Raw genomic sequence first — 24,110 nt, 5'->3', positions numbered from 1 at the left:
ACTTGACCTTCACACATGAAGGGATTAATATGGCAGATTTAATGGGAGGAGCAGGAGAACCCCACGATTGCACAAAGAGAGCTGAAGTTGACGGGAAGATAAGAGAAGACTTGAAAGCAGAACCTCTGACAGGAGCTGAAGATTGGTTCACGGATGGATGCTGCTACAGAGATGAGGAAGGATTGAAAGCAGGCCACGCGGTGGTTTGCAGAAGAAAGGCCGAATTTGAAGTGAAGGAGGCTGGAAGACTTGAAGGGCAGCAGTCAGCCCAAAGAGCAGAAGTAATTGCTCTAAGTCGAGCACTAAGACTTGCAAAAGGAAAAAGAGTCAACATTTACACGGACTCAGCTTATGCCTTTGGAGCAGCTCACGTGGAACTGGCCCAATGGAGGAGAGCAGGATTCAGGACAGCTGAGAATGCACCAATCTGCCACAAAAAGGAAATGGAGGAACTTGAGCAGGCCTTGGGAGATCCAGAGGAGGTGAGTATCATAAAGTGTAAAGGTCACTCCTTGGGGACTGGCATGGTGGCCAGAGGAAATCAGGAAGCCGATCGAGCCGCGAAGGAGGCAGCGGGCTATAAAGCACTACGGCAGATGGTGCAAATAACCGTGGAGGAAGAACAAGGGGTTAACATGTTAGAGGAAGCCAGGAAGGCTCAAGAGGAGGCGGCCCCAGAAGAGCAGGGGATCTGGAAGAGTCGAGGAGCCTGGGAAGAAGGAGGTCTCTGGCGAGGACCTGACGGACGACCAGTGTTGACGGCCAAACTGGCAAAACAGAAGATTGCCGAGGCGCATGGGCTTCGTCGTGTAGGTGTGGCCCAGATGGGAAGACATCTGTGCCATTGGTGGCATCCCTTCTTGAGGGATATGATTAAGGAAAAAGCCAGGATGTGTCTGATCTGTGGGAGGCACAATCCAAAGCCAGTGATCAAACCGGAGGCAGGTAAGTTCCCCATTCCAGAAAGACCAGGGGAAGAGATTGTCATTGATTTTACTGACATGATCAATGTGGGACCAGGAGGAGTTCGATATCTACTGGTAAGTGTGGATGCTCTGACAGGATGGCCCGAAGCGTGGCCAACAAAGAGGGAGGATGCAAAAAGTGTGATTAAGTGTTTAATCAATCATTACATCCCCCGGCATGGTTTTCCTAAGAGAATTAGGTCAGACAATGGGACTCATTTCAAAAATAAAGATTTGGCAGAGGTAGAGCAGAAGCTGGGATTGGAACATAGATTTGGCACTGTATATCACCCCCAGTCGCAGGGAACGGTAGAAAGAATGAACCTAAACCTGAAGAATAAGATTGCTAAAAATTCTGCTCAGACAGGGCTAAATTGGGTGGCAGCCCTGCCCATTGCATTGATGATAATAAGATGTTGTGTTAACCAATCCACAGGTTTCACACCATATGAGCTGTTGACAGGACGACAGTTTCCAGGTCCTTGGACAACAGTCCCGGCAGAAGAAAGTATAAAGAGTAACAGAAAACATATTGAATGTTGGAAAGAATTAAAAGCTCTTGTGTCTAGTTTCACACAACAGGTTGGAGAAGGGGTGAAAGCGGAGGACAGATCCGTCCCCGACGCCAAGGCGGTGTGGCTGAAGGTCATTAAGCGGAAGTGGCGAGATCCGAGGTGGACCGGACCATTCGAAGTAATTGCCCGAACCACCAGTGCGGTCCGTCTGAGGGGGAAAGGGGAGACCTGGTTTCATTGGTCTCAGTGTGCAGTCGCGGACGAGAGCTTGCTGGAGCTAAGCTCCACCCCAACAAACACAGGGGGGAACATAGAGGCAGAATAATCCTCTCCCCCTGTGCCACGATCCTCACCAGTAGTCCACCTGGTTGAGATGAAGAATGAAGAGGAGCGACACACGCCAAGCAGTAATTGATTCCAGGCTCCTAATAGGCTAGGGCTCTAGTCTGAAATATTAGATAGTTTAAAGGAATCGTAATAGTTTTGTATGTTAACCACATATTTTTATACTCAGAACTTTATACTCTTATTCTTATAACCTTATATTTCTATCACAAAGTTTAAAGTAAAAGTAAAAAGAGCCTGGGAATTCTGACCATGAAATTGTGGGAAAATTGGAAACTAACGGGGGTGTTGGGGGTGATAAGTGTTATAATATGTTTGTTTATTTTTTGGCAGACAGGTGAATTGCCCGGACGCCGAGGTCGATCCGCGCGCTTCGAGCGGGCGGTTGGTTCAGGTGGGAACGATGAATGTCTCAAAGCCAGTGGCGGTGTCGAGTTTGGGTATGTTAATGGGTCTACGACGGCGTTCACATTCGACTTGTGTGAGGTAATTAAATGTTCAGGAGACGGTAGCAGCTGGAGAAGCTATGCTGTGTGGGTTTGTTATCACCCAATGGTGTGCTTCCAAAAGTCGGTGTGGGGCCCGGACGTGGAAGGAGGCGTTTATACTTATATAACGGATCAGTGGTGTTCTTGGCAGGATGTGGTTGCGTGGACAGGAGTAGGATGGCAGCCAACAGTGCCAAAGGCCCTTGAAGGGATAGCAATTCAGAGAGATTTTTCTGTTACAAATAACCCTGTCACTCTTTCCCTAGGACCATGGAGCGAGCTCCCGGAATCAGGGTTTGACGGAGGTGCATTTTATCTAGTCATAAGGGTAGATAAAATAGGGACAGATCCATATGGGTTAATTCGGGTGAACTTATTCAATCCCAGATCTAAACTGATTGGGGATGATTCTGTAATGAATCACACAGAGCAAGTGGATCCCTTAGAGACAGTTACTTACAAGGTCTCGGAGGAGAAATGGTTTGTTGCCACTGATTACACTAGATTAAAACCTCAAGAGTTAATAGAGCGCGCCACAGGTTTTGGTGATAGGAATCTTTGGTTAGATTGGGTGGCTCAGAATGCTAAAGAGCAGGAAGTGGTTGATTGTGTTGCTTGTGCTACCGCTAGACCTCGTTTGTTTACTGAACCCGCTCCTCTGTATCCAGAGGATAAGTGGGGTTATGATTGTATGCTGAGATTAACTAGAGAGGCGGCGAACACAGGTAACTGCACTACTTTGTCAGGTTTATATCCGCCAATTGATAAACGTAAAATACCAGGCTCATTCACACCTAAACGAGACAATTATACATGTTTTGAGTTCTCTACAGACAGAGTGAAGTATACGGTAGGGAGGATTGATCCAAGCTGGTGTCAGAGGATGATTCCAGGCAGAACTACCAATAATGTAAGTGACCCAAACACAATTATAGGCACCTGGGCCAGGGGGCTATATTATTATTGTGGGCAGTACACCCTTTTGGTGCAGGTTCCCTTGGGGAGTGTAGGAACATGTGCTTTGGTGCGCTTAGGTGCACCGTTGATGCTCATGGGGAGTAGACAAGGGACAGTTTTACAGCGGGGCACGAATGCGTCGACGACAGCCAGACGAAGAAGAAGCACAGGAGGTATGCACAGGTATGATCCAAGATGGGACTCGCCCACCTGGATTGACTCAATAGGAGTTCCCAGGGGAGTTCCAGATGAGTATAAGTTAGTTAATCAAATATCGGCCGGCTTTGAAAGTGTGTTTTTGTGGGTAACTCCAAATAAAAATGTTGATCGCATTAACTATGTCCATTATAATGTGTTGAGAATCTCTAATCTCACTAGGGACGCAGTGGAAGGCCTTGCGGAGCAATTAGGTCTGACGTCGCTAATGGGGGTCCAAAATCGAATGGCGCTAGACATGTTGTTAGCTGAGAAGGGGGGTGTATGTGCGATGTTCGGGGATTTGTGTTGCACCTTCATTCCCAACAACACTGCCCCCGATGGGACGGTTACCAGGGCGCTTGAGAGTCTAAAAATGTTATCTAGAACTATGCACGAGCAATCAGGCGTGGACACGGGGCTGGGAGACTGGATCACTTCGGTTTTTGGGAAATGGAGAGGAGTGTTTATGTCTGCCATGTTTTCTCTTGTAGTTTTTCTAGGCATATTGATGATCGGATGTTGTCTCATTCCTCTGGTAAGGCGGGTATTGGTAAAACTGGTAAGCAGGGCCCTAGACTCTGGTCCAGCTGCTTCAGCTGGTCCGGGGTATATGATGCCGTTGCGTTCCAGTAAGATCTAACTGTGTGACGTCATCAGGGTAATATAAGGGATAAGGAGCCTCCGCCCGGAGGAGATTGTTTGCTGTATGTCTGTCTTCCCATGCTTCTGTTTAGAAGTATGTAATAAAGATCACTATTTTTGACACCTTTACCTGGATTCAGCCTGCTTTCTTCTCTGATCCAAATCGAACGAACCACAACACTACCAAAAATCATAATTTCAGTTTTCTTATCATTAAGGATAAGAGTGTTTGCCAAAAGCCATTTCTTGACCTCACACATGCATTCTCGAAAGCTATTCAAAGACAGAGCAAGATTATCGTTTAACTCAAAATAGATCTGGATATCATCCGCATAATAGTGAAAAGCAATGTGGTATTTCTCAAAGATAGCACTTAAGGGAAGCATGTACAATGAGAAAAGGGTAGGGCCTAACACAGATCCCTGGGGGACACCGCAGCAAACAGGTACAGCCGAAGAAGAGGATGTGGCCAAATGTACCGAAGAGAGCCGATTGGAGAGGTAAGATTTAAACCAATCCAAGGCAGCGCCCTTAATGCCTACAGTGTGCTCTAGTCTCGCTCTTCTCCTTGTCCCGAGCTGAGCGGATGGCTGGAAACTAACAGAGCCATCTGCTCTACAACTTCCCAGTAAGGCCAAACAGATTGTTAACCGTCCTTCTCAGTAGATCATTCACTCTCAAGTAAGAGACAGAGGCAGCAATTCTTACACTAAAGTGTACATTTGAGTTTACCGGTTCCTATGCACAATGGACTAAGTACTGAAAATGCTGCCCATGAACTCTCTTTGGGGACTAAGGATGAAGATATGAAATTGGCTCATGGTAAGTTGAACTTAGAATTCGACTGAATTCTGTACATCTGTGAATAATAAGTTCATGATTTTGAACTGTCTAGCTCCTCTAACCTGGCCCGGTTAGTACAAGATAAGCTTTTGATTGGGCGTAATGATGTGTCTGTCATGGTCCTGCGACCATGACTCAGTGACTTTATGTTTATGTTCTTTATTGTTATTACTTTCATTATTATTCATGGCTGTTTTGGGATGGTTTGTGTTTGGGATTTTAGACACTGGGTTCTGGGTTTGTGCTCCCTCTGTTGGTCCCTGGTGTTAGTGTTCCCCTGTCTCGTCAGGTTAATCAGGTCCAGTTGTTTCCCCCACCTGTGTGTGATTTCCCAGTGTCTCTTTGTGTACTTATAGTGTGTGTTTTCCTCTGCTCCTCGTCGCGTCGTCTGTGTTCATACCCTGTGAAATCCCCTGCGTGCTCTCCCTGCTGTTCTCCCTTCATGTTCAGGTTTGCCACTCCTTTGTGTAGTTTCACCCAGTTTAGTTCATCCTTAGTTCTGTTTTGCCATCTCCACTTTATGTTTGATATTGTCAATAAATCGCCTTCACATCTGAGTAAGTGCTGCATTTGAGTCCTCCTTTCCACTCTTCACACGGCCGCTGCCCCGGACCGTGACAGTGTCAGCTACCTCACAGTCTAAAGAGCCACCTATATGTGCTAATTGTTCTAACAGGACGGGGTCTCCTCCGGGTTGGAAGTGCCCGGAAAGCATCCTTGTCAGACACCCAAAACATCTCAACTAGCTCCTTGCTTCCACAGTCGCTCTCAAATTACCGAATTATACTAAAGGACTATTATTGTGCAGCACCAGTTTATAGCATCATATTTATGGATATATCAAACACATGTTGTTTACTGCTCACTGATAATGATGATGGAGAATACAGTTTTCATGCTTATGTGTATGTGTGATGGCTGCATGCAACCACACAATTGAAATACTTGGGTAATATTCATTTGATCTTTTTGTCTTATGTTTACATTATGCTCTAAAGCCTCTGTGATCATAAGTTAACTTATTTGATATTTTGAGTTTACCTGTAATGCATGACAGAACTAAGCTATAGTCCAAAAGGTGGCATAGACTCTGCTTTGCATTGTTTGTTATTTTATATAGGTATAGGTTATATTAATTTTATTTCTGTTCTTGCTGAGTTATCTGGCGTCCGCTCCAGTCCTTCCTGGTTTGGTTGAAAGAAGAGGCTTCTCCTTCTTCTTAAATGTTAGTGGCGGTTGTCAAACAACATGCATTACCGCCACCACTAGTATGGAGTGTGGACTGAAATGATGCCCCCCCCCCCCCCAAAAAAAACCCAAACAAACCCAAAAAACAAACAAACAAACAAAAAAAAACCCTCAAAGCGCAAGAGGAGGCTGAGGATGGAGCTGGTTTCAATGCAGAAGCCAATAAAATGGACTGGACCATCTATTGTGATCATGTGGGGGGAATGGGGTTCTTCTTGAATGATGGTTAGCTGTTATCTCTCTAGTTTTCACCTTTGGTGTATATAATGGTTTGTTCATTTGCTATATAACTGGAGCTGTTTCTGTCACGGCCAGGCGTCCTTTCCCCCCAGTCTCAGTCCGCATGCATCCACCGCTGGCCCTGGTCACTTTGGCGTTGATGCTGGTCACCTCTAGGGTAGCCGTAGTTAGGGCAGCTTCGCCTCCAATGTCCATGTTCACCACAGGAAAAACCATATAGCTAGGTCTCTTCTCCAGTGTTGTCGTTGTCGATCGCGTCCTCGATCACGTCTTCCTCCCCGGCCTCGGTCGTGCCAGCTGCCTTTACCGTGGAAGCCACTTCGCGGGTTTGCTGCAGTTTTGTACAGCGTTGTGGAGATCGGCGCTCTGTTTTTCTCTTTCTTGTTTTTTCTTTCGTCCAGGTGATTCTGAGCGTGGCGGGCATGGCGTCGCAGTTCCGTTAGCCGAGGTTCATCATCTCGCCCCACATATGAACACTTCACCTCGGCTGCCACACCTGGTCTCAGTCCTCGGAAAATATGGCCGCAGTGATGGTGCTCATGTGTGGAGGCGGAGGCGCCCGTCATGTTATCTTTGGGTATTCCACCATTAGCTTCAAACACAGTTGTCATGCAATGTATGAAATCATCCACAGATTCATCCTTTCTTTGCTTACAAGCCTGAATCTTTGACATGTCCACCTTATCTGGGAAAACCTCCTTTAGCTTATCCACCAGGTGGGTCACTGCAGTACAATATTCACGGTTTTCTCCATGCTCATAGGTAAGGTGTCGTATCCTCTGCATAGGATCAGGGAAGTGAGGTGATATTCTCCTCAGGCTGCATGGTTTCAGCTTGCCTGCCAGTGCGTATCTAATTTCTTGACCCGTGGGACGATATTCTTGGCAGAAAATTAGGAGCTGCTCACCGAACTTTGCACCCGACATGAGCGGGTCAGGTAGATGGCTTGTGGCTTCAGCGATGTCTGACTGTGTCCACAGTCTGTCAACTAAAATAGGTCCCTCGGGTCCCGCCACTTCCACCATCGGGAGCTGCAGGTTTTCTCCTTTCGCCTGTTGCTGTCTCCGCGTTCTCTGCACCGTCTGGAACTTTTTGAACTCCTCGCTGCTGTCTGCATTCTCTGTATCGTCCCGCTCATCATCAGTGAGACAATATTCAGGCTGATCCATGGCAAAAGGAAGGGCGCAATATCCATGGCGGCTGTCCTTACTTCTGCACTTTCCTCTCACATCTCTCCATTTCTGTACTTTCTCTTTTGTGGCTTCAGCTCGCGACGCGCTCCGTGTGTTACTGAGCGCTTGGAGGGCCTCTCTCTGCCCTGTGTCGGATCTGAGTGTCATTCTCTCCGCTTCCTCCTGGCGGGGCTGCCGCTCCTCAGTCGCGGAACTGGCACTGGCATCCTCTGGCGGTGAGGCGTGTGGTGCAGAGTGGGATGGGGAGGGAAAGGAGTCCAGGTCCCCATCGGCATTCAGGCCCTGCAAAACAGCTTGTACTGGGGCACAAGGAGAAGCACAGACAGTGCGTGAACAGGGAAATGATGTTTTGTTCTCCATGTTATACGGAGGTGGAAGAGGCGCGGAGGCACACTGTGCGTCTTCCACGCACTTCTCTAGGTAATTCTTTCAGAGCTGCTTCATTTTCCCTCCTTTCTGCTTCCCTCATCCACATTTTCAAACATTCCTTCTCATCGCTTACCTTACGGAGATCACAGAATGTCCCCCACTCAGGGGTCAAGCTTTCCTGTGTGAGCTTCCGTCTCCTGGGAGACATTCACCAGTTTCTCACCATCTATTTCCCAGCATAAATGAGGTGTGAACCAGACATGCTAAACTAAGTAACATGAAAGAATTTCATCAAGACAATACATTAAAGGACAATACACTAAAGAGAAATCTAGGGATGGGTATCGTTTAGGTTTTATCCGATATCGGTGCCAAACCGGTACTTTTGAAACAGTGCCGGTGTTTAAACGGTGCTCAAACCGGTGCTTAAAGAATGGAGAACGCCAACTTTGTCCAAAAACCTCTCATGTTCAGCTGTTTTTTTGTAAAAAGATAACAATGTTAGCCTTTTCTGCAGCTATGGGGCATATATGGTATCACTCTTGGCTGAAAGCAGTGCATAAACAATGGAAAAAACACAGACTTTGTCCAAAAACCTCTCATGTTTAACTGTTTTCCTCTTTTTCTTTGGTCATTTTAGCCTTTTTGGCCAGGGTGAAGGGAGTATCTGCCATCAAACAAGAAGACAGCCGCATGTAGCTATGATGATGTTTGCTAGTTCACCTTACATGCATTAATGTAATAACGTGGTTAGCCTACTCAACGTAAATTACACACGAACAACATTAAGCTACTCACGCAGAGAAGAACGGCTGCTGCTGCATCATCATCCTCATCATTTCTGCTACACTGGCAGGGCTAGGGGCCAGGACTCTATTCTTCGGGTTTTTGGGGGATGTCGCTCCGGGTCCGATAACTGGCAACCCACCCGCAGTAGATGTGCACGGAGTGAGGTCTCGCAGCAAGCTATCAAATGCGGTGCATTTCTCGGCTTTAAAAAAAAACGCTATGCGTCGCCAGGTGTTTCATCGGATTTGAGGTGTTACCTCCTTTGCACAGTATCACAGTATCAGCTTAAAGCACTTGTTGCAGGCTGCTGAGTTTGCATCTTTTGCTGTGAAGTACAGCCATATATTTGACCGGTCCGCCTTGCGCATTTTTAATCTGTAGCTCTGCTCTAAAAGATCGTACGTACCTGGACCCGCCTACTATCCTCGGAAACGTAAAATGATTGGCTAGAATCTAAAGTGTATCACAGCTCAGGAAAAAAAAGCACCGAAATAAAACACCGAAATGTGCGCTGCTTTTCGGTCTGGTTACTACCGTTTATGTCAGAACTGGTGCCATCGTGGCACCGGACACCGGTACCCATCCCTAGAGAAATCCCACAACACGCTTCATCCCATACACAAAGTAAAACTCCAGTCAAACTATGAAATCATAACAACACCTTGTCCCTGAACGTGCTCAATCCCTCCTGGGCTTTTGTTGTTTTTTTTTGTCATCTAAAATGTTAATTTCCACGAAGAAGCTGGAGAACAACAGGAGATTTCTGCCAACTAGTAACTCACATTTTACATTGTACTTTTGATCAGACAAATTCATCTGAAAACACAAACATGCATTTTTTTTTTATCTCTGTGGACCGAGCACAAATTTACTCATAAGAAAGCAGACTTTGTGAGGTTGTCTTTGTTTGCATACTCTACTGAGCAATTCAGACAGTTACTGTACACATGTACAAGTTTAACCCAATACATGTCTGCCAAGCTGCGTTGCTCTTTATCTAAAGTGTAAAGTACACCTGAAAAAGAGTGTGATATATACAGTGTTGGGAAGGTTACTTTTAAAATGTATTCCCACTACAGATTACAGAATACATGCCCCAAAATGTATTCTGTAACGTATTCCGTTACGTTACTCAATGACAGTAACGTATTCTGAATACTTTGGATTACTTAATATATTATCATGCTTTTTACAACAACGTGAATGTACTATTGCTGTGTGATTTATTACTATTACTGAAGGTCTGCGACTCCGAACTGTAGTAAAGGGACCTCTGACTAATGCGGCGGGGTCCCTGTCGGCTCGTAGCCGAAAAGTAGCTTTACTTTGTTGTGTGGGTCAACTTTTCTTGCGAGAGACAGAGAGAGGCGTTGAAAGGCTGCTCCAACGGAACTTATTGTTTTCGGAAGAAAACACGAACACGGTGTACAGTCGAGTCTTAATAGCTTACTTACAACTGGGCTCGTCAGGCTCTCTTCTTGGCTGCAGTGGTTATTATTATATTTACATGCTTCCAGCTCCCGTTTTTCCTCGACAACTCGTACCTTTCCACTCCCCTTTTTCTCCCTCCTCGCGCTCACAGACCCATAACGTGTATGGCAGTCCATTCTCCCTGCAACACGGACTACACTGCCCATGATGCTACATTCTTTAGAGCTATGCTTGTAGCATTCTGCCTGTTAGCTTAGCACAACAACAACGAAAAGGCGCTCTCTCACCCAGGAAACACACAGTCGCAGAGAGAGAGAGAGCGTTGCCCTGTAACCATGGCAACCGTAACGCTGCCGCCTGGATCAACAGAACGTAGCTGTCAAACAAAACCCAAACAGTCCTGACCCGCGACAAAATGAAACAGGAAAGTACCGCAGTGTAATCCATTTATTTCAACAAAGTAACTGTATTCTGAATACCACCTTTTTAAACGGTAACTGTAACGGAATACAGTTACTCATATTTTGTATTTTAAATACGTAACGGCGGTACATGTATTCCGTTACTCCTGTTGAGATTCAGAGATTCTTTTATTGCTACCATATAATCTGCCTTATGAAGAATGTATTAATAACATGTTTCACAGTATCATTTATCAGTAATATTTCATACGGGGATTATATTGCATTGAATATGTCTGTCATTACATTGACCTTTCTATTTTTACAGGTTGAGTTCATTTTATACACAATGCATGACTGGGCTTGGTTAAGAGTTGATGTTCCATTCTAGAAGGTTTTAAGCTTCACTGGTGAGAGTGTACCCCACTGCTTTATAAGTATTCACAACATGTATTTTGATCAGAAGACATATGTTGATGTTTTCTCCTGTGACAATAAAACTCATCGTTTGATTGCACTTTTCCGGAGCCTCTGTCGTTTGTTGTCTGGTCTAAAGTTGATCGATCTCGCAGCATTTGGTGGAGGATGCGGGCAACTGAAGACCAATAGAACGAGGTTCAGGTGTTTGTTGTCGGCGAAGGTTGAGGCCGGATCAGCTGATCAGACGGCAGACGTCACGGTGATCACTTTGACTATTGGGCCCACAGAACAAAAAGGTAAGGCACAAACCTCTTAAACAGAAATTGTGCTGTATTGGAGTATAATTCTAAAACAAGTAGTCAAGTGGTCATCCATTGATCTCTGTTTTGAGTTTTGTTTAAAATAGAAATCTTTATTTGCAACGAAAGTGAAATTTGAGAGAATTTGCAGAGTCACAGTGTGGTCAGAGAATTGTTGCATTCACGGTTGACTAGGAAAAAGCAGTACTGAGCTAAAAGTAACTTGAGACATCATTGTTGAAGAAATAGAGAAGAGAGACTGATTTGTGAGTAAGAAATAAAGGGATTAAGAAGTGAAAGTCACGGAACCGAAGGATTCCACCCCCGGGAAAGACGTTTCCTGGGTATTAAACTAGGGGTGGGGCCCCGCTGAGACTTTGTGGCCTCAGATATAGCCCTGGTGATCACAGAGGATTATCTTGAGAGACACTTAATAAATACATGTTTTAAGAGTAAATGCCGGACAGAAGCTCCGAGGAATAGTGACATGTGTTGAGAATAAATACCGGACAAGAAGGTCCGAGGTGTTGATATATGATTGAAGAGAAACTCAGGCCAAGCCGTGAGCTTGAGGTTTTGTAGTGAAGTGAGTTGATTATTAAAAGTGAGAAGTCTGATAATAAAATACTGTGAGCGTGGCCGTACTGGAGATTGACCATCTACCAAGACTTGGGACCTTGGTTTTAAAATAGGTTATGATAAACTGAGTTTGAAGCAAGTCAAGGTTTATGTGTTGAAGTAATTTTGATAATAATGCTGCAGGGGCTGTAGTAGTTTCATCCGTATCTAGAGAAAGGCATGCTCATTTCGGGATTGTGCCAAATTGAATATTCACGTACAGGGGATCTTCTTTACATGAAATGTATATGTTGTGGTGAAACGGAAGAAACACCTTGTGGTTTTACAGTGGCTGCAGAAATAAGACGGTCAGACTTACCTAGCTTTTTGTTCCGGTGTTTCCTTAGATTTAGATGCTTGGTAATGTACAGAAGGCAGAGAGAGCATTTTCTTCCTTCTGCGAGCGTGCATTTAATGAGTTTGAAATTCAGTATCAATAGACAGGGTAGATTACGCGTTGCCGAATCAGAGAACGACTAGTAGCATCTGAGGGGAGCTCCGCCGCTCCATATCCGGATCAGCTGTGATCCACGAGTTAAAGTTGAAAACAGGGACGTAAGAAACCGTCTGAAGTAATTAAAGTGCTGCTGGCTGCAGGCTGGCTGTGTGAGGCTTTTTCAAAGTCTCTTTTTCCTTTCTTTTCTCTCTGGCGAAAAAGTGTGCAGTTAAAAATTTGGGTGCAGCCTACTTCCCCTTTTTACTTCCCCTTTTAACAGGAGAAGAAACCAGCACTGAAGGCCTCTTTAAGATTAAAAGAAATAACGTTGCTTGTCTCCTGGTGATTTAAAATAACAGGCCTTGCTGAACGGTGTGAGTTTGACTTTAACAGAAAGAGAAGAGAATTGTTTTTAACTTGGTGCAGGTCTAAGGTAACTGAACTATAGAACTGTGCAGTTTTTGGGTTGGCCCGCACTTCCTCTTTTTACTGAGGATCGGTCTACAAGTTGCATGAAGTATAAAAGCTCAGTGCTTGGTTTTTAGAGCAAGAGTTGCAGCTGGTGGGGTGTGTTTATTTTGTAGCGCTGATAATTGTGGCTGTGTTGAGAATTTATGAAGCAAATGCTGTTCTGACCCAGTGCTGGATATATCAAGCAGGGTACGAAAAGAGGAAGTGACTGCTCGGGCTGCCACAGCACTTCTGACGAAAAGAGGAAGTGACTGTTCGGTGGCTGCAGGACATCTGATAAAGAAATAGGGAAGTCGCCTCAAGAAACTTGCTAGGAGGAGTCATATAGCAGCCATTTTGGGGAAATCTCAGAGGAACCAAAACAAAGAGCTCAACTATGACATCTAGTGAACCAAGGCTATATAAGCCACTAAATGATCAGCTGGAGCAGCTGACCAAAGCCATCCACATGTCTTGTTCAAGAACAACTAAAGCAGCAGATAAAGAATTCAAAGCTGTAAGGAAATATGTGGAGAAATTATGTGCTGCCCAACAAAAACTTTGCAGGACAGACACCCTCTATACTTGATCTTCAAAGAGGAAGTCTGACAGAAAACACCTGGTGCTGTCAGGATGTTTAAGTGACACAGAAGTTCAGAAAATCGAGTCAGAAATGGTTCTGTGGCTCTTGGTAAACTGATTTTGAAGGAAAATCAGTGTTTAATGTGCTGAAGTAACAGATCCGGCGTGGTCTGATGGGAAGAATCAGCTGTACAATTCCGAGTGTGCAGCTTTGTTGATATTAACAGATCACGAAGGGTGTTTGTTTCATTTTAAGGTTAGATTAAAAATTACTGTGTGAGGAACGGTTTCACTTTTGACTAGGGAGATAATATGCTTACTTTTGGGTCTATTAGAATTGAATTACAGTGAGAAGGGGATCTTCTGAATGCGCAGGTTGTTTGCTACTGTGAGACAGTGGAGAGAACTTACGAAGTTCCCTTCCTTCACCAAGTGAGAGTGGAAGATCTCGTAACATTCTGGTGGAGATGCCGGGGTAAAAAGAGTGAGCTCAGACAAGGAAGTCTGAGAAAAGGACACCTTGAGTTGAGCAAGGTGTTTAACTGACTCAGGATTCAGAGAATAGAGTCAGCGGTGATCTTGAGTTCTAATGGTAAATTGATTTTAAAGGAAAATCAATGTTTACTATGATGAAGTAATTCTGAAGATATTACTAGATGTGCTGTGATACAAGTGAAGATTAAGTTGTGTACATGAGGATACACAATTGTGTCGATATTGCTGGATCGGCTGCGGTCCATTTGATAAGTGAATGCTGACAAGAAACTGTGTTAAATCCTCACTGGCGGCGGTGAGATACATGTGCTGAAGATTACTGGACCCGGCGAGGTCCATTTGATGAAGTTCTTGGGCAGATAAATGACAAACAGTTCTTTAAGTGTGTGGAGAATTTAAAAAAAAGAAAAAAACTGAACTTGCAGGTTCTCTGTACTGTGTGGACTCATATCAGAGTTATAAGTCCAAAGGTTATGCCCTGGAGGCCAAGAGTTGTGTATAGAGAAGAACATGACTTAGAAAAGGACATTTAAGGTCACATTTTGTCTAAGATGGGGAGAATTGTCCCATATGTGTTTATTTCTCTTCTCTTTTAAGAGGACAGACGCAGTTACTGAGTGTTGTCTACTTCCTCTTTCTGATTCTTGAAAGCATGTTTGATAAAATACTCTTAGGAAAGCGTATTTTGAGTGATTCTAAGTGTGTGAATGCTGTGAGTACTCGATTTGAATGATTCTGTGTGATTTGGACAAAATAATAAATAACTAATAATAACTCATAGGTGAGTGTATGAACAGAGGAAGTCTGAGAGAGAAGTGTGTGCGTAGGCAAACTGCAGAGTGTGTGCGTGAAAGAGGGGGTATTGTTTTTACATCAAGGTTTAGTAGAACTAAAGTAGAACGTCACAAACAAACAGATAAAAAAGTAAAATAAAGAGAGAAAATAACTGACAATTACATTAATGAATAGAAAACACACATACACAAAGTGCCATATGTGAAATTATTCTAGGAAAGAATCAGAAGTGAGATAGTTTAATATAAGATGCAATGAAGGAAGCAGCTTACACTCCTTTAATTTCCAGAGCCAGTGTGTTCCCTCCCCCTCATAGCACCCTGCCCACTTGGCCCCCGTATCAGGCGAGTATGGAAGGCTGGATAGCCCATGACGGGTAAGATCCCACCTCAAAACCCTGGGACAACCTAAGGCAGGCACAGTCACGATTACTCGGCCTCAGTCAGTCCCTGTGAGCTCAGACTCACTGGTGAGATGAAGTGAAGAAGACAGGACCTCAAGGGTAAAGCCGCTGGGCTGAGGCTGAGGTGGATAGTGGCAAGTGGAGCCCTAACTTCTGGCTGAGGACAAGGAATGCTGTTATTTAAGGTGGGAAATCAAAATTTGGGTTAGCAAATTTGGGAAGGAGAAAATTGACTGTTTAAAGGCAAAATTATGAAGGAGTCTGACACACTGCAAAAGCAACACATGCAAATTCACATACACAAACAGAAAATGCATTAACCTTATAAAGACAAGACAAGCTCATGATGATTAATGCATAGACACTGATTAAACCTGGCTAAGAACACAAACATACGCAATGAAGAACAGCTTGCTATTTGTATGAATGATACAATGGTGTGAAGGTTTAATAAAATACATTTGAGTTTGAAATTGAGGAACTCAAAGAAGCTATATGACAAAGGGAGTTATGAAAACAAAAAAGTGATTAAAGTAGTTTTTAAAAGAGTGACTTAGGAGTGCTCTGGTACTGAGTGATCAACAGTAGTGATCACTGTAGAAAGAAATAAAATAATTTAATAAGGAGGTAATGTTTAAACATATGTTTCTCTTGTTACAGCAACTCATTGAGATATGACTCAGTATGCAAATTAGCTGGAGTGAGTGGTGACAAAGGAGCTTCCTGTGTGTGACTGAGGCTTTCAGGAGAGGAAGCATAGCAGAGAGAAGAGAAGTGCAGATTTGGATAGGAAATTTATAGTTTAGTGATTATATGTTGTCGTAAGGGGGTTTTATGCTGAATTTAAGTATGTTAAAGAGCATAAAGGGGGTGACTGTTGTGTGCAAATTGTGTGGTTTTAACAAGACTTTCTGTGTATTGAGGAGGTGAAATTATGTGGTGGCAAAACTTTTGTGTTTAAGGTTGTTGAGGTTGTTGTGGTGATGGGTTGATTCTGTCAGTTAGGTTCGGGTTGTTGTTTTTGTTTTAATAGAGGGAGTTTGATTAAACATGGACATGTCTAGAATTGGGCCCATTATTTTTGTAACAGTGCACTTAAAGAAAACCTGTCAGGTGATTTTGTTTTGTGTTCTCATGAGCAAATAATCAGCTCTATTTTTTCTCATTTTTGTTCTAAGCAGGCCTGCAACAGTGAATAACAGCACTGAAAATTCTCGGGAGAGCAAATATAAGGTGGACTTTCCAGATTACAACTGGCTGAGGAGAAAGCTACCTGTGATCAGGTCTAAGTCCCTGTCTAAAAGGATTGTAGCGATTCAATCCAGTCGAAAGCATAAAGAACTAGTTTCCTAAAAAAGAAACAAAAAACAAAACAGAATAAAACAAATGAATGAGCTCATGTTGCTGAGAGTGGAGAAGCTGATTATTTGCGCGAGGGTCTCCACTATTAGCAATACCTGGTGTGAATACACTGTTAAAAAAATCCGTAAATTTAGGGGTCCCTTTACCGTGGATTTGCTACGGATTCGCTCCGTTTTGCGAAATACGGAAAGTTTGCTGTTGCGCAAGGCAGAATTTTCTCCCCCAGCCAGAATATTCCGACGCCATTACTTTCAGTGCGGTCAGTGCCTACCTAAATTTCTACAAGTCACAAGGAAAGTTGGAAACAGGTTGGTTGTGTGGAATGAGAATGAGAATGGAGTGCCACCTTGTTCCCCCTCGTACATTAAATTGGTCTCGATAGGCAGTTGGTAGTGGTGTGTATGTGAGTGGACGTTTGCTGCTAGCTGCGTTAGCATTAGCCAGCCGCCTGCGCTTCGTAAGTACGTCAAAAACCATTTTTTCCCTCCCTCTTACATGAAATTTGGTCTCGATAGTCAGTTGGTAGCCGTGTGTGTTTCATGGTAACATTTGAATGTGTGGGTTTTGCGTTATTTTGAAGCGTGGTTTGCCCAACTAAAGTTAACGTTAGCCCATAAGTTGGATGCGCGCGCTTGTGTGTGTGTGTGTGTGTGTAAATTAGCCACATGTGTGTATTGTTATAGCTCGCTGTGTTACGTTAGCATGCAACTGAACATGGTAATAATTAAAAGGGGTGATAGTTAAGTAGAATCAGATTTCATTGCAGAAAACATTGCAGCCCAAAGAGAGTGGCCCATGCAGCCCAACGCAGATTACTTATTTGAAGGTACCTGAAAAGTGAATATGCTTCACTGTGCTGATATAAATTTATTGTTTTCATATTGATTCTGTTCTGATTCTGGCTATCCGTCAATTGGCAAATTCAATCTCTTAAAAATGTTGACTTGTAACATTTGTGGCTTTAACGCTCGGTCTTCGACTGATTACTTGAAACACTGCCGAACACACAGAAATAATAATAATGTATCTTTTTATGTGGCCATAGGGATTGCAGAAGGAAGTTTAACACATACAGTAGCCTTGCTGTGCATATGTCACGAGCTCATGTAGACAGAAGGAGCACACAAACATGGAACCGTAATGTGTCTGTACAGTTAAGGTGCTTGTTTAATTTTTGCAGCAGTGAATATGATGATCTTAAAACTTTAAAGTGTCATTTGAGTGGTCACATAGATGAGGGTTTGACTGTAACGTGTCCCTTTGATGGATGTTCTAAGACATTCAATGTAAAGTCATCCCTAACGCATATTTCCAGATACCATAAAGGGTGGGATGTTACCAAGATAGCCCCAGTTCATATATGTGAACTAACAGAACGGTCTTTCCAAGGTGAAGGATCACATGTAGAACCTGAAGAACCTGAAAGTTTTAACATTGATGCAGAACAAAGTGATAATTTCTGCAGTGATCAAGTGAAAGACAACTTCACAGAGAGTCTTGCTCAGTTTTACTTGGGTTTACAGGCAAAATATTTGGTTCCAGCCTCCACAATAACAGAAATAGCAAATGAAATGAGAACTATAAGTGATATTCAACAGGAATATACTGTGGATGCACTAGCCTGTGAACTGGGGCAGTATGGTGTTCCAAGGGAGACTGTAACATCTCTTGGGAATAGTATATACGAGCAGAGCCCTATGCACAAGGCATTACATTCTTATTTTAAAAGGTGCATTAGGGCAAGTAAGAACTTCATAAATGTAACCAAGTCTCTGGCTGAACGGCACCAGTTGCTTCAGGCTTATCAGTCTTGTGGTACCTTGTTTCGTTCCCAGGTTCATGTCTCAGACTCAACACGGTTCTATCCAGAGCTCTATGACCAGAACATAAAGACAGTGGTTGGAGAATTTGATTTGAACTCAAGTAACTCAGTTGTCACAGAGAGTGTGCAGGTTAAAGGCACTACATATGCAAATGGAATGCTGGTCTTACTGAGCTACGCAAAAGGACTACTGCAGTTAGGACAAATAGCAAGCATTTTTGTAAAAAATGAAACTACTGTCCTACTTTTGCTTCGAGGGAAAACTGCCAGCTGGATACCTGATCTTGGACTCTATGAACTTGATGAAAATGCTTCTGACCTGTTCAGTTGCCATGATTTGAACAAACTTGATGATTATCATCCACTTTATTCTTACCAGAGAGGTACTCGGTGGCTCATTCCTCTTAAACACACACCAACATGGAACTTGTGAAAAACTATGTCAAGAAAGCAATGCCATCGCTCAGTAGCGATCAGATGGATACACTCATGGCTAAACTGGAGGAATTAGGAGTTCTCTCTGTAGATGACCTGAGCCTTGTGGACCCGGAGGACATTAAAGACACTCTGCCATTCATTCAGTGCAAAAGATTCGTCAGAGCTGTCAAAGCATTGGAAGCAGGTGAGTTTTTGCCCCTCTGTTTTAATGCAAGTTTTCTGAAACTACAAAGGTTTATTCCAAAAATGCAAAAAAAAAGTTGCCATCAGCTGTACATGGCAATAATTACTCTATAATTGGTTTTCATAATTAGGTCCATTTGTATTCCTGGTTGACCCAAACTGGACATTGAGGACCAATGTATTAATTGATTTGCAACAATTGTGATGTGTTTAATTTATGGAGATGTTTGTCATGTCATCCATAGATTCACAAACTCCACCGCAGTTCACCCGGCCTGGCCCCTCATCAACACCTGAACCACAGAGGTTTCAGCTGCCCTCAACACCACCTGAGACAGCCGACTCCTCATCCCAAGATGCATATTCTGTACCATGGCACAAATTTCCCTCAAAAGTCATGGATGAGTTGCGTGAAAAAAAGTACATAATGGGGAAAGACAGACGAGAGATGGTTCGGATCGTCGCTGAAGATTACCTCCATAAACACCCAGGAAGACCTGGTAGACAAAAGCTGAGGGAACTCGCCAGTATGATTGTAGGACAATATCCTGCCTCCTTCAAGATGACAGAGCCGTTTGGAAACAAACCTTTTGCAAAAGATGGTTCTGAAACTCTCTTTCGTCAGCTGGAACACAGAATTGAAAATATGAAGAGGCCACAAAGCTCACTGAAGAGGCAAGCAGGGGGTGAAAATTCAACAAAGAAAAGGCCCAGGAATTCAGATCTGTATGGATGTGTGGCGTGGGATCCAATCATTGAGGGGGCCGTGTGTAGAGAAGACCTGCTGTCTAAACGAGATGAGTTGAAACGTGCCTTTCAAACCCAGGATCTTCAGGTGGGTCTGCAATCATCCATTACAGATACAGAAAGCTTTATTAATCCTCGAAGGGCAATTCGGTTCCTACAGTCCACCATCTAGACATACAACCATTCACACAGCAATAGTATATAGCAGGAGTAATGCGATAAGGTCTGGGTCCAAGTACAATTTAGGACACATTGTGAAATTGTAGATCGTCTGTAGATCACTATGCCCATAGTCAATTGAAATTGATACCCTGTTTTATTATTTTAATTGGTTAGTTTGACTAACTGTTCGACTGTTTGTCTAACTGCCTCATATCTTTAGGAGTCATCTGTTCGAAAATTGATGACTGAAACATATCCCATTCAGCGTGAAATCCTCAACGATGATGATACCACTATTGCCGTTGTAAAGGACGAGTGGCCGTTCCTGTTTGAAGTTCCTCACCTGTTTGATCATGCATCTAAACTCCTTGGCTTCTCTGTACAAAACAAGCTGGCACAGGTGTGTTGTTATTGTTATTATTATGATTGTGCTGTGCTGTTCCATATGGAGAGAATTTTGTCTTTATTAATCAATCAGAAAAAGATTTGCAACCAAAAAGAGAGTTGAGACCAAAAAAGATAAACTGGCAACCAATCAAATAGAATAACTTGGATGAACAATCAAATGGAATAGATTTGAGACCAAAAATCAGGAAGTGACAACCAAAAAAGCAGGACATTTGAGATCAAAACAGAACAGGTTGCAAATGAAAATGAAATAATTCATTTTTATTTTTATTTTTTTCAAAATTCTCTCCATAGCTCCAAACGAAAATGAGTGTTAGTCTTATGTACTTGTACAAAATTAACACCTTGAACCTTGAACAGGAACTTTCCAAAAAAGAAAAGGGGATCAATGACTTCCTTGACTCCAAAGGGATGAAGATGGGCGAAGGTCCAATACAGCTCATCTGTGGCATTTCAAAATACTTCAAGGAAGACTCTTATAAACTCTTCCACAAAAAAGAGGTAGATGTTGTAGATTTTAAACTGTGTGCAAGATAATTATTTGCATCCAGTGGTGAACCAAGTAACCAACCACAGTAGGAAGTATAGATTCCCCTAATTGTGCTGCTGATATTCTCTATAAACTCTCTATCTATAAACTATTTACATTAATGTTTTTGCATAATGGCTACCTCTGTCTGATGAAGACACTAGCAGATAGTCAATTTGCCAGCAGGTTTGTGTGTACTGGAAACATTAATTCATGTATCATGTCTGTCACCAAAACAGATCTCTGCAGATCCTGAAGTCGAACTCCCAGTGACCCCATGCATCCTAATCAGAGGTTTGTAGTTAAATCTTTTTTTGTATCCCAGCAAGCTGTTGTTAGCTGTTGTTATAAGCTGTTGTTGTGTCATATTTATTAAAGAAATGTTTTGCTTGCCTTAAAATATAGGATTTTTTTTTTTTTTGTAAATGGTACATGGTTTTTATCTGTGTTTAAGGTGACCAGCAATTCAAGATTGCTGTTGATGGGTTACTTGTCAATGACCACATCACCTCTCCCATTGTGGCCTTGAGCTACGTCTTCTCCATGTTTTATGTCTGCAACGTCCAATACCCACCGGAGATGGCTTTTACTCTCGAATTCATGCAAAGGTAAGCACTCATTGTTTGGAAATACTTTGTAAATGTGACTTTGCCGTGCCTTTCTGCACCTGACCTGCTTTTTGTCAATCTACACTAAACCCGTTTGTCTGAGATGTACAAGCTCAAAATGTGTCGTCACATGCTGTGAGCTTTTAGATCAGCTGTTATTGGCTTATGATCCCCCTGAATATGGATTTGTTCAGAGATTTTGTAGCTCCCTGTTGAAGACTATTGTTGGAATAAATGTGTCATATCTTTTTAAAGGGCAGGTAACATGCTTTTTGCTTTAAATAGTGTCCTAAGTCAATCAATAACAAAACAAACATAACATGATTCCAGTTGGGAAATGGAGCAAAAACATATTTTTCTCAGAATGGTTTGTTGACACAAAATTCGTTTGAGCTATCTCTTTAAAACCATTAGCACCTGAGACCAGGTTATGTCAGTGGTGGTCAAACCTTTTCATGTCAAAGACACACAAACTGAAATTTATTTGGCTGCAGACCCCAAACTCAAAATATGTTGTTCCAGGGACCCCCCCGAAGGAAAGACTAAACATATTAATTTAAAAAATACTACATAGTGGATTCATGCCCAAATGTTAATACTTGTACTGATGTGTAACGTGCACTGAATGTCACAGTTTCTCCACTCCATGTTTGAATAACCCCCAGGACAGTCCGTGTTCAAATGTGCTGTTACACCTTTTGATAGGACAATGTCAACTGTGTTTTCTATCCCCTTCTGTGTTCTGTGCATTTATAATATCCCTGCATACACATTGAGGATGCATGCTGTCATGTGTTGGTGATAAGCAGACTTCTCACCCTTGCAAACATTTCTGTATATGCACAGTGTGAATGCATGTGTCTTGAAAAGACAAAGGAAGAGAGCTTAGCCACTGGCACCAGCACCACAACAACATTGGGTTCTAGACAGATGGTCAACTAGAATGATAGAGAGGTTCACACATAGGGGCATATTGAAGAAAACAAATGTAGGATTTTATTGAACTGCTCCACTCCTGTCAAGCCACACTACATGTGCAAACTTTGTCTGCATATCACTATTGTTTTTTTTTTCCCTCAGAGTTTTCTTTGGGGTCAATCCTGAGCGAGGCTCCAAGGCAGAGAAGAAGGGGAAGAAACGGCACTTCATTCCTCCACAGGTGTGCAAGCTGGTTTCTCAGCTGAAGGAATTTGAATGCAAGCAGAAGGAATCTGAATGGGCCATTTGAGCTGTTCTCAGAGCTCAGAAAATACCTTTTTGGACTGAATGTACACACACACACACACACACACACACACACACACACACACACACACACACACACACACACACACAAAGGCAAATCCAAAAACATGGGGCTTGGGAGTAGAAATACAGATTTTTACAGTATTAGGTGAGTTCAGATGTTTTAACTAGATGCCCACAACACACATGCTGCAGTTTCAAATCCCCCATGTTAAGGGGTAGGGAAGGTGGGCGATATTTGTCATTCCAGTTAAGCTTTTCCTGTCATTGTGGAGTTGGAGGTGTAAGTTTTAATTTTTTTTTAGTTTTAAGTTGTTTTAAGAGTTTTAAAAATCTCTTTATGGCATGTTGCACAGTCATCCTTCTAAGGTCATGGTTGTTATTGCTGCACTGATGTTTTATAGAAAAGTTGTATAATGTAATACTTCTAATGTTCTATTTGTTTTTTGTAGAAAGGTCAGCCACTGGTTGCAGAGCACTGCCTGTCGGTGTGATATGTGGAGTTGGAGGTGTAGGTTTCTGCATCCTCCTGGAGGGGGCTCCTCATTTTGCACTGACAGGTGAGACAGCAACAGCAATGCTGGCAGTTTTATTGTCTTATTTTGTCATTGTCTTTAACAAATCAATTTGTTATTAATGCCTGTCAGCCTGTGGATGCTAAAAAGTTGCTAGATTTGGCATCTCCCTGTTAAAGGACATGGCTGTACTTCTTTGAGAAAACAGCTGGTTTATGTATGTAAAATTTCTCTGAATGTGAAGGTGATGTTCTGAATGTTTTAATGGTTGTAGTGTAAATATTGCAAATCATTCACCACAAAAAGTGAAATCACTTTAAAGCACTGGCAGCTGTTAAAGGAAATAAATAATTGCTGTGATTCTACATTTGTGCTTTATTGATGGTAAACGGTATAGAGAATGGTACAGAATTAAACATTTTAGGATGACTGAAGTGTCCGTAAATGGTATGGATTGAGTACTTAAATAATACGGAATATTCCATTTTAGGTTTGATGGAACTGTCCGTAAATGGTAAAGAGAAAAGTCAGGTAAATCTACGGAAATATCTGTTATAGGGTTTACGGAATTGTCTGTGCAATAACGCCGAAATTTATGGAAAATACGGAATTTTCCATTTTAGGTTTGACGGAAATGTCCGTCAATGGTACAGAAAAACTCGGGTAAATCTACAGAAATATCCGTTTTAAGGTTTACGGAAGTGCCCGTACAATAACGGAAAAAGCGCTGGTAATTAATTACCAGCACTTTTTCCGTTTTATAACGGAATTTTTTTTAACAGTGTACGTATGAATGGACGGTGACTGGACGGACGAGGTGAACTAAGGTTGGACCAACTGGACACTGAGGTAAAGACTGGACTAAGGTTAAGCACATGACTGATGACTGTTCTGTTTTAAGTTTTCTTTCTTATAACACAGATTGGATCATAAGTGAGGAAAACTCAGTATGAAATGTGAAGTTCGGGT

At 42.7% G+C, this 24,110-nt stretch overlaps 1 protein-coding gene and 1 long non-coding RNA gene across 3 annotated transcripts; both read left to right on the top strand.

The window, feature by feature from the left end:
* Positions 1–16,766: 16,766 nt before the first annotated feature.
* On the top strand, positions 16,767–19,273 carry LOC143415625 (uncharacterized). The gene is made up of 3 exons (XR_013096044.1): positions 16,767–16,792; positions 18,686–18,928; positions 19,173–19,273. It is a non-coding gene; the product is annotated as an uncharacterized LOC143415625 (long non-coding RNA).
* Positions 19,274–19,305: 32 nt separating this feature from the next.
* On the top strand, positions 19,306–22,690 carry LOC106674820 (uncharacterized). Of its 2 annotated transcripts, XM_024800161.2 has the most exons (6): positions 19,306–19,762; positions 20,057–20,236; positions 20,605–20,745; positions 21,013–21,067; positions 21,228–21,381; positions 22,462–22,690. In XM_024800161.2, exons 1-6 carry the CDS (start codon positions 19,325–19,327, stop codon positions 22,607–22,609), a joined length of 1,116 nt encoding a protein of 371 aa, XP_024655929.2. In that variant the 5' UTR covers positions 19,306–19,324; the 3' UTR covers positions 22,610–22,690. The 2 variants fall into 2 exon arrangements, with proteins under 2 accessions (XP_024655929.2, XP_076737041.1); XM_076880926.1 differs by lacking the exon at positions 20,605–20,745.
* The last annotated feature ends 1,420 nt before the right edge of the window (positions 22,691–24,110 follow it).

Source organism: Maylandia zebra, unplaced genomic scaffold (assembly GCF_041146795.1).
Source record: "Maylandia zebra isolate NMK-2024a unplaced genomic scaffold, Mzebra_GT3a scaffold01, whole genome shotgun sequence".
Classification (NCBI taxonomy): Eukaryota; Metazoa; Chordata; class Actinopteri; order Cichliformes; family Cichlidae; genus Maylandia; species Maylandia zebra.
Note: the sequence above shows the minus strand (reverse complement) of the source record. Positions and strands in the feature narration are given on the sequence as shown.